At 35.8% G+C, this 14,693-nt stretch overlaps 3 protein-coding genes across 10 annotated transcripts in view; 2 read left to right on the forward strand and 1 right to left on the reverse strand.

The window, feature by feature from the left end:
• On the reverse strand, positions 1-10,379 carry LOC113505225 (tissue factor pathway inhibitor-like). Of its 6 annotated transcripts, none has more exons than XM_026887838.1 (4): positions 8,427-10,379; positions 1,560-1,847; positions 1,152-1,275; positions 1-844 (listed from the first exon to the last, which is right to left on the reverse strand). In XM_026887838.1, exons 2-4 carry the CDS (start codon positions 1,669-1,671, stop codon positions 685-687), a joined length of 396 nt encoding a protein of 131 aa, XP_026743639.1. In that variant the 5' UTR covers positions 1,672-1,847; positions 8,427-10,379; the 3' UTR covers positions 1-684. The 6 variants fall into 6 exon arrangements, with proteins under 6 accessions (XP_026743639.1, XP_026743638.1, XP_026743637.1 ...); XM_026887837.1 differs by lacking the exon at positions 8,427-10,379 and adding an exon at positions 6,217-6,802; XM_026887836.1 differs by lacking the exon at positions 8,427-10,379 and adding an exon at positions 3,158-3,252.
• On the forward strand, positions 2,233-5,569 carry LOC113505223. Of its 2 annotated transcripts, none has more exons than XM_026887830.1 (2): positions 2,233-2,370; positions 4,889-5,569. In XM_026887830.1, the coding sequence occupies exons 1-2, from the start codon at positions 2,316-2,318 to the stop codon at positions 5,527-5,529; spliced, it is 696 nt and encodes a 231-aa protein (XP_026743631.1). In that variant the 5' UTR covers positions 2,233-2,315; the 3' UTR covers positions 5,530-5,569. The 2 variants fall into 2 exon arrangements, with proteins under 2 accessions (XP_026743631.1, XP_026743630.1); XM_026887829.1 differs by lacking the exon at positions 2,233-2,370 and adding an exon at positions 3,473-3,671.
• The window catches only part of LOC113505221 (retinal-specific ATP-binding cassette transporter-like), a 27,185-nt gene continuing 19,386 nt past the window's right edge, over positions 6,895-14,693 (forward strand). For both annotated transcript variants that reach the window (XM_026887827.1, XM_026887828.1), the window contains exons 1-4: positions 6,895-7,348; positions 10,777-10,909; positions 13,868-13,965; positions 14,305-14,422. In XM_026887827.1, coding sequence (XP_026743628.1) covers positions 7,163-7,348; positions 10,777-10,909; positions 13,868-13,965; positions 14,305-14,422 — 535 coding nt within the window. In that variant the 5' untranslated portion in view covers positions 6,895-7,162. The remainder of the gene's footprint in view (positions 7,349-10,776; positions 10,910-13,867; positions 13,966-14,304; positions 14,423-14,693) is intronic.

The raw sequence follows: 14,693 nt of genomic DNA on the forward strand, positions 1-14,693 counted from the left end.
CGTGAATTCCCTCTCTAATGAGGATCATGTTTCTTAGTGTGGGGGTAGTTCATGTAGTAAGAGGGTTTCTGCAATAGCTTTAATTAATAATGGAAGCCATTTTACGCCATGAATTGCGCTGTCGCGCTTCAACAACCATACAGGAATACCCATAAGACGTGGTAGTAAACCCTCTGACCGGTTGAACTAAAATCCTTTCTCCCCGACTGCTAAGCTACGCTGCAACCGTAGGTTTGCTTTAAGAGACCCGCAAAGAAGACGACTGCATGCCAAGGAACATAAATTGCTTAGTTATTTATGCTACTACTCTGCCCACATATACAGAAGCATGTTTTGGCGCAAATGAAAGCTATGCTGGTCTTTACCATACAGTACTACAAATATGTATGATGGACTCTCATTAGCCTTACACGGGCAAACAGCTTTTCTATTTAAAGTACTTCACGTAAGTGGGACAAGCGGCTTGCTTATTGCACACCATAAGTATTGTTGGTACGTATGTAAATTATTATGACTAGAAAATAAAATAAAAACCTTGTCCATATTATGTTATGCATTATGTTTTATTTGATATTCAGGAGATACCCCGAATTTAATATACTAAAGAAATTGATGAGAATGAACTGAAACCATTTCCAAGACATGATTCCATCGTTTTGGGGAAATAAAAATGTCCACTTTATTTTAATACTCCATATATTCTCCATACTTCTGGCAGTTAGATACTCTCTCGTCCACACAAGATTCCTCGCATCTCTTTCGTGTCATAAAGTTGTTACCGTTACCGCCGCAACCCGTGTACAAAAACTTTCTGCAGTCGGCCATGTACGAGTTGTAGCCCCACCTAGAAAAAGCAAAATGATATCAACTTTATACCTGTAGTTTTTTGGTCAAGTAATAGATTTTTCTCTATCCGAGGAACGGGGACATCCGCAGCTTCGATTACTAGAATATGCTTGTCGTATTGTTTATTTTTGCCGGGACCATACGAGGACGCGCTCCAAGCTACAGCAGGACAATTCCGTAGTAAAGCCTACTAGTAGTAGTCTAAGGACTACCTATGACCGTGCGTTCTTATCTAACTCGGGAGAAGCCTCAGTTCAAAAGTAAAGCCCGCTTTCAATCCTCGTTAATCCACTATCTATACAAACCTTGTCTTTCTCTCAGCGCAGTAACCTTTATCTGGTTCCATAAAGCACAGGCTCGGTTTTCCTAAGCCGTAAGGTATGATCGCCCACGGCGGCGGGTCCTGGCCGCCATTGCCCACGCCGTGCCCTACACAAAAATATTTCAGTAACGCAAACGAAACACGGCTATAGATAGGTGCTATGAAAAATTATCTTTTATAAATTGAACCTTTTTACATACCTACTCATTTTTTTATTTACAGTTTTATTTAACGATTAAGTTATTTTTAAGGGAACTATCACCTAGTCAATGATTAATTCATTTTACAGTAGTTAATAAAAAATCTAGGTCGCCGAGATAAGCCAATGTTAAAGAGTTTTTTCCGTTAAGCAATAGATCATTACATAAAATTGAAGCCATAAGAAGGTCACCTTGCCATACTGTAGGTATATCCAATCCAGGAATGATTCCATCCGGGCCAACCTTGATTGAAGCGTCGCTCCCCTCAGCGGATGCCTCCTCGTGGGTTTTGCCCTTCCCCATCTTAGTTCTGTTTTCCGTGTACTGGGTTATCCATTTACCATACTCGTTTGTCTTGGTTTCGGGGACTTCCCAATGATCACGAGGAGGTGACTTCTTACTTTTTTTATTTGCGTTGTATTGCTGCCACGCTGTGGTGTGATGGTAACTGTATTGGGTTGAGTCTCTACAAGCATCCCCTGGAATTATTAGGCAAAAAAGAAATAAAAATGAAAACATCACTATTGAGGTACCCATTTTAACGTGCTCTCATAATTTACTTTGGTAAAATGCAATGCAAAGGCTGCTTTGTAAATATTAATCAAGTTCACTCGCATAAATTGGCAAATAATTAGTCAAGATGTCGCCGTTTCACGCTGCGTAGGTACATGTTGACTGTAAAACTGATTCGTTTCGCCTGTCAATCTTCACATGGTACCTATTATAAAGAAGTAGTTTAGCTGTGTCTGTAACTCGCTCAAGATCCGCGCCGGTAACTATACCGGCGCGGATCTTGAGCGTTATCCTTCACCTGCGTAGAAGGGATTTTTTGGGTCCCTCTTGCGGTATGAAGTGAGGCGCGGGACGGACTAAAGTGCAGTGATTGTCCCGCAGCGCATCGCGTCATAGCCGTCACTTGTGATTCGTTATTTGCGGCGTTGTCATGAATGTACGATGCGCAAAGCGTTCCCCACTTCCGCCGACCGCTCAAGATCCGTGCCGGTAACTATAGAAATGGTTATTTTGTCCGTCAGCCTAAAATACGAGATCGTTATGGAAATAATGTATATTCGACTTTTGCTAACAGTTCCATATAATCTTATTAAAGGCAGTTCCAATAATATCACTTATAAGTACCCTTACTTTTGTATATTTAATGTAAAACGATATGTAAACTTAAAAAAAAACAATCTGTAGATAAAAAAACCTAGTCTTATTATACTAGGGAAGGGAACAAAGGCCTACACTTTAAACTATCTAAAAACCAACTTATACTACGTAAATTATTGGTATTCTTGAAACTAATAACCATTTAATAAGTATATGATTTTTAAGACATCTTAACGGCTGCGCTGTCTGTACGGATAGCTGGTTCGATTCTCGCATCAGACAAGCCTGAGTCTGGTTGTCGTTGAAAACTTGAATGTTTGTGAAATACTTAAATTACTTATAGCGGATTAAATTACTTAAAGCGGGATATTTTTTTTAACCAATTAAAAATATCTATAAAGTAACACAATGTCAATTTTATAAATGAGATTAGTCTAAACCTTTTATCACACTCGCATCATCCTCATTGGTTCCGTCTGATATAATGCGAATGGTCCAGTTCAGCGGGTCATATTGTGTCCACCTGCTGTAGGGTCTTATGGGGCCTTATACATCCATCGCCTGTATCGACATCTCGTAGTCCAGGGCGTCGAAAGCCTTTCAACTTACACTTTTGCTTGCCTTATGACTTCATGTGGGTAAACTCTTTTTTTATTAAATAATGTAACGGTTTACTCACGCGTATTTATCGTTTAATAATGAATCAGTCTCACGATAGTTACTATAAAAAAACTCTTCTTTTTGCACACACATGTCGCCTTATGCACCAATGTTTGTAAAATTCAAGTTTTGTTCATCTGTATCTAGAACTTTGTTAGAACGACAGATGGGACTGAGCAATACCATTCAAATACTCCTAAAATATATTAGTCATTTGTTTTTTTTTTACTCCGCATCGTAAAAATACGCGCGCATTCTTCGGAATTCGCCCATCTGCGCGTGAACAACGCTGATTGGAGCTTGCGGGTTCTTGAGTATCGCCATGCGCCATGCGTATGCGCATTGGCAAAGCTACGCGTCTTCAGTTTCCAATTGAACAGCGTCGACGTTGATCACGATGGACACAGACGAAAAATTAATTAACCTAGTGCAAAAATATGAATGCCTATTTAATCCTAAGGCCAAAAACTATAGTGACAAAGATTCCAAGCGTAATGCTTGGGAAAGTATTAGTGGGGAAATGAAATTAACTGGTAAGGATTTAAAGTTATCTCATGTTCGTCGCAACCAATTTTTGATCACTTGTTATGTCAATGTCTTGGCTGTCAAATTAATAATTTAGTAAAAACAGTGAAACATCGTCAAACCCTAAATATCCTTAAATGTATTTTTTCTGGCACGTGCAAGACTGTTAGTGTATAAAAACTTAAGTATTTAAAAATGTCTGTTGTATCTGATAATATTCCGAATGAACTCTCCACATAATATAATTTTTTTTTTTTTTTTTTTTTTAAATGCGGACAACATCACATACAATTGTTCTGAACCCAAAGTAAGTTGCTCAAGCACTTGTGTTATGGAATTCAGATACAATGAAGGTACCACAAACACCCAGACCCGAGGCAATGTAGAAATGTGAATTTTTACATTGACCCGACCGGGGATCGAACCCGGGACCTCAGAGCTAGCGACACCTTGAAACCGGTGCGTACGCCACTCGACCACGGAGGTCGTCAAAATGTCGTAATTATTTAAAGATTTTCTTCTCGCTACCCTTTAAGGTAAGATAAGGTCTTACCTTATCCTGAAAGTCATGTATAAAAGGGTCATTATAAATAAGGCTTAATATTGTACCTTGCAAGTATTGAGTAGCCTTAATTATTGTTTTTAAGCCCAAATGCGCAAATATCTACTACAATAAGTTTATATTTAGCGTTAGTAATAGCTAACAAGTCAGTGCTGAAAAACTTTTTATATTTAGAGTAGAGACTGACGTTATTCCAATCATGCCGTCCAATGCCGTCAATATAACTAAATAATTCTAAGGAGTCCGCCAGACAGGTTTTCAAAAATTATTGAACATCTACGTATATTTGACTAGCATTTGCCCGCGACTTCGTCTCCGTGGTAGAAGATATAAGTTAGGAATTTTTGAACAGAAGCAGTCGATGATGAATATTTTCCCCGTTTTTGCTACATTTTCCATTGTATCTTCGCTCCTGTTAGTCGCAGCGTGATGGTATATAGCCTATAACATTCCTCGATGAATGGTCTATTCAACACAAAAATATTTTTTTCAATTTGGACCAGAAGTTCCTGAGATTAGTGCGTTCAAACAAACTAACTCTTCAGCTTTATATATAGTGATGTGATCAAATCTATATCTATACTAAGATATAGATTTGATCACATCACTAAAAGCTAGGACGATTAAAATCACTTAAGATGATGAAATGTATTTTTTTTTTAGTCGCCCATTGCCAGAAACTATGGAAGAATCTTCGTGACTGCTACAAAAAGGCTCTTATATTGAGAAGAAATAAAATCGGCTCTAGGCGAAAAACTAAAAAACCAATTAAATTTGAACAAGAGTTAGAATTCTTAAAGCCACACCTAGAGGACAGATCACAAGCATTAAACCTATGTCCTGAACGTAGTTTAGACGAAGACAACTCAATTATAGAGTCACAAACATCTGACGTCGGGGAAAGTTCACACTCTGATTCGGGATTTTCAAATCAAACTACTAGAAATGAAACATTAGCTCTATTGGAGAAGTTATTTAGACAATATGTCGAGGCCAAAGAAAAAGAGGAAGATCCATTAGATACGTTTTTTCTATTAATGAGTAAATCAGTAAAAAATATGCCTATACGAAGTCAAGCTAGATTAAAACATGCGATATTTACCATGGTTACCGCCACAGAAGTAAAACTTGCCTCCGAAAAAAGTAGCAATAACCGCTATGGAATACAACAACAGCAAAGTTCCTTAACTTCAACTCCATCTAACATCCCACCTACTACATATTGTCTACCATCTGCTTCAACCAAGCCACCCGAAAATGACAGTTTTATCCATACTTTGATCGAAAAATATTTATCTAATTAATAAATATTTCAGATTCTTGAATAAAGACATTTGAATACAAGCCTGTTTAATTGTCTAATTTTATTTATGATGAACAACCAAATGCAAAAGGTAATCAAAGTGTCGTAAGAAGGCGTAAAACTTAAAAAGAGAATATCTGCTGCTAAACACTATAAGCAGTAAGTACTCTTCAACGAAAATGGGTATCGCTAAATTCGTTTCTTATTGCTCGATGACAATTGACCAAGTTTGTCAAATAATCATTGTAAATTTTATAAGAGTCGTAAAAGGTCAGGAAAACATTATATTCCTAAATCAACGCGAAAAGTAGTATTTTCTTCCACAGGTTGTGAACACTGCACCTCTGCTTTCTCTTTCTTCGTCTTCTTCAACTTCCGTTATTGTAACTTTAAGTTTTATCACGGCATGTTCAATGTCAGCCATTTTACACACGTTTCAGTTCTCTACAGGTGTCAATAAAATTAGCAAATGATTCAATAGCGCTGCTGTAATAGGTGCAAGAATGCGCGCTTATTCTGGCGAAATTGGCTACATACGTTCGGCTTTGCCTTAGTCATAAAAAAAATTGACGCTTCGAGTCTGCGCTAGTAGGTAGGTATTAATTGACCGCAATGCAGAATAAAAATATGTAACATTTACAATAATTAACTTATACATACATACAAACAGCAGAATGAAACTACCTACAATTCGGTTCCTACTTGCAGCTTTCAAGTAGATTTAAAAACTTCTTATTATTAGGGGTAATAAGTGAAATTCGGTGAAATGTTTTTTGATCATAGAATAGGTAATCGTTTATTTTACAATCGATCGCCATTACTTTGCAGTAGCTGTATCATTGTGCGGCCTCGGCTCTAGTCCAAATGTCCAAGTATTAAACGATAGCACAGACTATAAATCGCTAAGCGAACTGACTTGGCTGTCATGACACCCACCGTCTCACGCTCATGACAGTCTTTTCGTAGTGTTTTAGTAAATATAAATTAACTCCATTTTAGGGTAAAAAAGGACAGCAGGGACAGTCGGAGGACGAGGATATAATTGAAATTGACATTTGAATTGACTTTCTGCAGCAGACATTATTGACTTTCTAACTTTTTGTTTATAAAAAATACTGAAATTCTACTAATAATGTCCAGTTTGTACTTTATACCACATTTATATTCCGAAGTAGGTAATAGTTGAATTTAGTAAAAACTATGTCATTTACGTACATTTTAAATATATTTTCTTCTATCTTTCCAGAATATAATTGTTAAAATAAAAAAAAAAACAGTTTATTTTCTGTCGGCAAATTTAGAATAAATTCTAGCAACACTAAAATTTCCTGTCAAGCTGACTCAATACGAAACACTATTTGATGGGGACACCTTATTTTGAAAAGTGATGCTATATAAAATTCTTCTAGTGTGGTTCGGGTGCTGTACAAAAACTTAAACACTGCCCCTACTTGTTTATATGAACTATGTTAAAACAATTGTACGTGCGAATAATAATAGCATATGTTTAAACTTTTCGTGTATACAGCCCATTGTGGACAAATGGTGCTTCATGCTGATCAGATTTAATGCATATGCAACCCGTTGTTAAAGTGTAATTGTTGTGCCACGGATATTTGGTGATATTAGTGATAATGGAGACCAGAGTGTTGTCAGTTTTGATGTGGAAACATGGGGTGGTTAGGATACGAAGGTTTATACACACGATCGTCGATTTAGTGTCGCCCTTGCTGTTCTTTTTGTTGTTGTTTGCTTTCAAAAGTAGTCTGCAAGTGTCTCTGCCAAATGAGATACAGCAGAGGAATGAAGTGGCCCACACAGTAAGTTTGTTTTTGCAATTTTTTACCAGTTGTTGAAAATGAAAGTGTTTATATTAGTCACTTGAGAAAGTTTTTTATTCTAGAACTTTGTGTAGGGTTTTAGTTGTGCTAACATTGAGCAGAACTTTCCTAACACACTGTTTTAACAAGTGTTTTTAGAACAGTTTCTTGTAAAGTATGTTTATTAATAAAAAAAAAGAAACAGAACTTTACAATAATCTCTTAGCTTTTTATGAACAATGCCCCATCCTTAATAATTTCACAAAAGTCACCATTCTAGTCAATAATATTATTCCAATATGGTATTTATTGCAAAGAAGGTCTTTTATTATTTTATTTTTATGTGTTTACTGTACTGCCAAAGATGTTTCACTTTATAATAAGTAATAAAGCTAGTGTTAATTAATATAAAAATAAACAGTTCAATTATAAATCAATACTAATAGATTATTGTATATATCCAAAAAACAGTAAGTACCTTTTCTCAATAGCTCAAACCATATTTTAAGCTAATTGGAGTTATAATAAAAATGTAATATATCCGAAGATATTCAATGAAAATAAATGAAGTAAAAAGTAACTTTAAATTGAATACTTACTTGTTATAGATAATATATTTATTTTTATAAGGATAATAACCATCTGAACAACAACAACACCTATTAATATATTACCATAAAATAATTATAGTGAGTCAACCATAAAATATTTTTTGTTGACCTTTTCAAGGTATTCAATAATGTTAAACATTACTTTGAACTATATTATAGGGTTCAGCCAGGGTTTACATTGTTTCTATATGCTCATGATTAAGGACTCCGGTTGAGGCCAAAACTAGTCGGGCATTCCTGATAAATACACATGAGAAAAGTGTTGCATCATTTACTAATTTATTAATCATTCTCACAATAGTTACTATCAAGACATTTAAAACGTGGTTTTAGTAGTAATATTAAAAAATAGTTTCTCAAAATACAATGGGCTTGTGACACAAAATTGTCATAAGCTCAATTTTTTTGAGATTGTCTACACTACACAAAGCACCATTTGAAATAAGACATTTAAATTTGTGTATTACCATAGTGTTAATAAACTTTACTACATAAACACTTTTTGTTCACACTAACACATCACAATTTTATTAATTAACAATTAAGCTTAATTTTAATTATGAATGCTCATTAAAATATTAGAATGAGGAAAAATATATGTATATAAACCACTGTGTTAATGGTAAATTTATCAAATCAATACATAAATATGGCTGTACTTCATGAGCCACCTGCCAAATACATAATACCAATTACAATACAGTTTTACCTTCCAAAGAGGCCAGTGTTCAAACAAAAACAAATAGCTCAACCGAGTTTGGCTACAAAAGTCTAAACACCATTTTTCTTGTATCAATAACATCATTGTTAATGTGAGCTGTTCTAATATTACATATCACAAGGAAACTACAGCCGAATACTTTTTTAAGTGTTTCTGTTTATTATATTAGTAGGGAAAGTTTGCTTGTAAGAAATTTGTATGAAGGATTGCAACGCATTGCCATACACCGACACATAAACGCGGATGACGTAGCACGGCGGTTCAGGCTTAGTCAGTAAAATCCTGACACTACCCATTCCCTCCCCTGAGGGTATGGGTGTCCATAATTATTTTGTAGCAAGTAGGACTTATATATCGCCATGACAGTAACGACGATTAATTAAGCGCTGACTAAGCGTACTATCCGTTTTATATAAAATGCCGTTAGTACGTAAGATGTACGCACGTATTTGCTCCCCACGCTCCTGAAATTGGTATCGTAATCGACAGCGCTGGAGTTAGGGCGACGTACGACCCAACGTGTTTTATTATTACACGATATCTGTCTCACAGTCATGATTGACTGCAGAGCCGAGTGGTTGAGGTCCCCATTCTATGTGACCTGTCGCAGGTTCTAATCCTGACATTAAATATATAGTTTAGTATTATTTTTTCATTTCATACTTGTTTTTATAATGATAAATACTATGCAGGTCTTTTTTTAAACAAATTTCATTATTTCCCACCTACCTACATGGTTTCAGCCTAACATTTTTATGATACTACCGGCGGTATCGTCATGGGACTGGTTGTGCGGCTCCCTTATAAAAAAAAATGAAGCTGCCTGAGTTATTCGTTAGTTGCTCAGATTGATCTAGCTCTTTCTTCCAAAGGAAAGTCCAGGAAAGGCACTGCATTTTATAAGTTTCTTCTCAGGGTAGCCAGATAGGGAAATTCGACTCCATCTAGCTTGAAAATTACATGTAAAAGTAATGACTATTTGCAGAATACGTTAAATACATTTCATTCCAATTATAAGATCAATTCCACAACAGCAAACCCAAATATTATAATAAACATTTAGCTATATTATTTGGAACGAGAAGCCGAGCCGGTAGATACAGCGGATATTGCATCCGTTATCTGCGCAATTAGGTATGAAGGTAGATACTCATGTCACTGCTGAATCATGTTACACACTCGCTGGAATACATTACAGACCCGAAACATTCGATATTATTAGTAAAGAGAACAGTTATTGTGGCGAAATTCAAACATTCATTATTATCTCAAAATACAGAAACAAATGTACGTAGGTAAATACTGTATCATGTAAAACATGCTTATGCGAACAACTTGGATCACGTTAAGTTGTAATTAATAAGCTTTCTGCTGGCTCTCTGTCCATTAAGTTCCTTTTAAATTTCAAACAAAATATACTCACTTTTTTATAATTGATTCTACTAAGGTGCACGTTTTGATAGAGCACTGTATCGCCCTCTCTCTAGTGCGACAAGATCCTTTCATTTATTGTTTAATACTTGGGGATTCCAGTATTCTGTCGATAAATGTTATTTAATTACTCAAAATAATGATAACGCCTGCAGCCTGCTTGTCTAAATCTACAACAAATCGAAACATATATTACAAATCAAAACTCACGGAATAAAGTTAAAGAGAGAAAAAAGTAAAATTAAAGAAAACAGCTACCCCTGTATTATGTCATCATCGGCCTAGCCTTTTCCCAACTTTGTTGGGGTCGGCTTCCAGTCTAACCGGATTCAGCTAAGTACAAGTATTTTACAAGGAGCGACTGCTTATCTGATCTCCTCAACCCAGTTACCTGGGCGATGCCCCTTGGTTAGACTAGCTGTCAGACTTTTCAAGCTTCTAACTACCTGTAACGACTGTCAAAGATGTAGGAATAACAGCCGGGACACACAATTTAACGTTTCTTCCGAAATACCTAGGAACTCGCTATGACAAAGATGGTCACCCATCTACGGACCAACCGCATCAAGCTTAGCTTTACCTGTGATCGATTCACTTAGGTGGTTATAGCTTAGCCACGAGCTCCACCCCTGTACTATGTGATAACAATAATGTTTGTTCTCCAGGATGAACTGCCGCTTACAGAGACGATGCTTGCTCCATATTGGATCCTGTACTATCCCGACACGCCGCTGACAGCTTCGTTGATGGACGACGTGGGTCCCAAGCTCAACCTAAAACGACTCACTCATTTCCCAGGTGAGAAAACGAACAAATATAGATTTATATAGTTACATATCGTAGAAATTGAGAAAAATTTACTTTCATATACTTACTTACTTACATTAAGTAAATTTGTATGTAAGAAGACTTGTAGGCGAAATAGTTTTGGTTGCAGTGTGGGTTATGTAAATAGTATTTTAGCTTTTCCATTCTCCGAAGAGGCCAAAACTCTTTATAAGGTATCGGACAGAGGTCGTTGTCTAATTGTTTTGTTTTTTTTTGTGTTGTAGTTTTAAGCTCTATGTAATTTATGGAACGGTGTTGTGGCAAAGCAAGAAAGTTCTTAAAAAAAGTATATTTACATAGATCAATAAATATCTAATTTAAGCTTTTAATGTATTAGCTCAAGACGAAGATCTCATAGTAGGTTCCAACATAAAAAGTTTTCACTTGCGCTCAGCCCAAGGACAGATTACAGACCATCCATAACGATATTTGCCAATAAATAATCCATCCATTTTTGTGTTGTGATTCTGTTTCTGTGATTAAATAAATCTCCTTTTATAATATTGTTAAATGATTACAAAAATTAAATTAAATATTATTAAATATAGCTAGAAGATGCTACAACTCAACCTAATTATTTGAATCTTGTCACAGGCTAACATTAAAACCTAGTCATTATTTTTTTTCCAACAAATATAAAGTGGCATTTACAGAACATTAAATGTCATTACCTATTTCATTATATTCTTGCGGCGATTTCAAAGGCCATGACAAGTACACATAACACATGTCAAGTTCCCATCGTTTAATAATTGAATGTCAACTCGTAATATCACTTGATGAGTAACATAGTATCACTCGCAAATGTTTATATTTCTTTTCGAATAAAGAAACTGATATTACATGAGCTTCAGTTTCTAAAAGGTATAATTTAGACTAATAAAGACTAGGTCTAAATTTGATACTGCATCGCGATAAAAAGTAGTTTAATTTTATTTCTTAGTAGCCAATAATTGTCATGCCTAATTTCTCCACATGTTTTGAGGGGTAACCTAAAGACCTAAAGACTGTCAGATAAATATTGTTACTTTTCCATTTGTAACACTTATAGTTATGGATTTTCTCTATCTGTTCTTAAGAAAGCCTTATTTGTAATAAGGTTGCCAGTTCGATACAGACGACGTGGCGCCAGTCTTCTTGGCATACTTGGAGAGGTTCCAAAATTATCCTGACCATGCGAAATACATGTCCGGGAGATCGAACGTCAGTAGCTAGTCCTTGTCCTAAATTGAACCTTATGGCTTAGATAAAGTATCACAATTCATCGTTATTAACGTTAAACTTCATGTAAACATTATAAGTACCTATCCATACCCTATGTATCGAAAAATAATAAAATATAACAACATAGCTTGGTAATATTTATTTTTTTATAACTTGTTATATTTATTAAGTCCTATGTTGTTCATCGCTTGATTCAGTAGAAGTGATTACAAAGTTTAGCAAATGCTAACTAACTCGGCATTAAGACCTAGACGTCACAATCAAAATACATGTAAAAAAAAAAGCTGTGCCAATTACCCGGGATATTTTCAGTATAATTCAGTGAGGCGTAAAATTATGTGGTGTGCCCTCGAAAACGAAACTAAACAATTGAAAATGTTATTTGTTGAATGTTCGATTGTTGTGATAGCGACCATCACGTTACGCTTCGCAAACTACAATCGTTACGTCATTAATGCGATTGTTAGCCCGGGATCACACATGTATCAACTTTCGCACGCTGTAAAAGTTTTCATGGATAGAGGGGCAGTAGTGCTAATTGACAAACTCGGGTTATGTTAGAGATAGAGGCATCATGGTAACTTTTCAACAGCTCGTGAAAGACGGCTTATTGGAAATAAAAAAAAGGTTTTTATTTTGAGAAATGAATTGTGAGTCTTCATAATAATGATTTTTCTCGCGATATATGCTTACGGCAGGTTTTCTATCCTCAAATACATCATATTTGTATTCCTAAGTTTAAAGTTTAAAAGAACTGGCCCGTCGTAGAAACCACGATTGCGTGCCATTTTTGTTTGTGCATGTGACTCGAATGTTTGTCAAACCTATCGGGACACAAAAATTGAAATCCATACGGGAGGTTGTGTTATTATTTTAACCGCAGTACAGTGATTAAATTCCTTAGAACGTACTTTCTTTTACGATACTTTTTGTACTTAAGATTGTATCGCTTCAAAAATTTGGGATTGATAAGGATTCATTGTAAAGCTCTTTTAGTTCCTTCGACGTATCGGTGACGCATGATGTTGCCCGAAACGCAAATTATTCGTAAACAAAGCGTGCTTGTGATAAGCACTCGACAACATTGTACTTTATAGTCAACCTCCTTATTAATACTTATTATACATACATTTATTCATAACTAACATTGTTGCTCACACAATTCTCAGGATCTTATCCTCGTTTCCTTTTAGGTCGCGCAATGCGTATTTCATTCCACAATACCTAATAAATTATCGATTTGGAATTATGCCCGGAATCTTAATAACCTACAGCGGAATGTTTTTACATTAGAGTACAGTAATAATAACCACTAAGCTTTTTAGACCGAATCTATTACTTTCTACCCTAAACGTATGTAAGTAATGTGGAGGGTAAATGATAAACCTTATAATTAAATTCAATAACTTGGATATTTACCTGCCCATACATTTGAAAACAGTTTTTAAAGTGAAACTTAGGGAAAACTTACCTACCTGATACCAAAGGGAAAAAACGGAACCGTATTACCAAAGCTCCGCTGTCGGTCTGTCACCACGCTGTAGCTCAGGAACCGTTATAGGTAGTATAATGATAAAAGTTATTTAAAACTTGCTTATTATAAGCCTTTAGTGCCACGAGTCCTAATGTTGACCCTTTACCGGTTTTCTCAAACAAAACCTATTCTGTTAGAAAATAACGTTACTCGTGTTTTCCTATTTGCAGAAGATTCAGACAGAGGCTACTACCCATACTCAAATGAAACCCAGCTGAGTGAGTTGATATCCAAAATGCGGCTTTTGGAAGCGATCGTCATTTTCCACGTAAGTTTCAATTTACTGGAGGCTTGTCACATTTTTAGCAATGAATAGAATTGCCGTGTTGCACAACTTAACTAACATAAAGTAATACATACAAAGTGTACAATAGAAGTTTTTAATAAGCTGACACGGCGATCGAGAATGCACTGCTGCATCAGCCCCTAGTAGGACCGAAACTAGTCTGGCGATCCCGTTGATTTCGTATTGTATTATTAAAATACGAATTACCCTCACAAAGGTCACTTAAAAACTCATTTTCATTTTACTTCCCAAATGTTTTCATCTCTTCATTGCGTATGTTCCGTTTTGTTGCTACCAGTAACAAGTCTTATGTTCTAACAGAATATGGACGGGGAAACATGGCCGGGAAGACTGAACTACAGTATTAGAATGAAGGATATGTTCAAAACGGACTCGTTCGAGTCCTCGGACGACACTCCGGGTCCACATCGCATGTTTGGTAAGATGGTTTAGTATTTGGATATAAGCAATTAAGATTTATTCTTCACAGTATTTGTGCAGTCTAAATCCTCTGAATCTGCCCTTGAATCCATAACATTGAGCTCAAAACATTTAAAATTCTCTTAAGACTCCTCTTGCACTTTCGCAAAATCTCCGGCAGTAGTTTGGTTATTATATTTATGTACCAAAACGTAACGTATGTGAAAAGAAGTACTTGCTGACAATTTATAGAAACTAAAAGGTATTCATGAGACGAGCAAACACTAATT

The sequence above is a fragment of the Trichoplusia ni genome, chromosome 25 (assembly GCF_003590095.1).
Source record: "Trichoplusia ni isolate ovarian cell line Hi5 chromosome 25, tn1, whole genome shotgun sequence".
NCBI classification, from domain to species: Eukaryota; Metazoa; Arthropoda; class Insecta; order Lepidoptera; family Noctuidae; genus Trichoplusia; species Trichoplusia ni.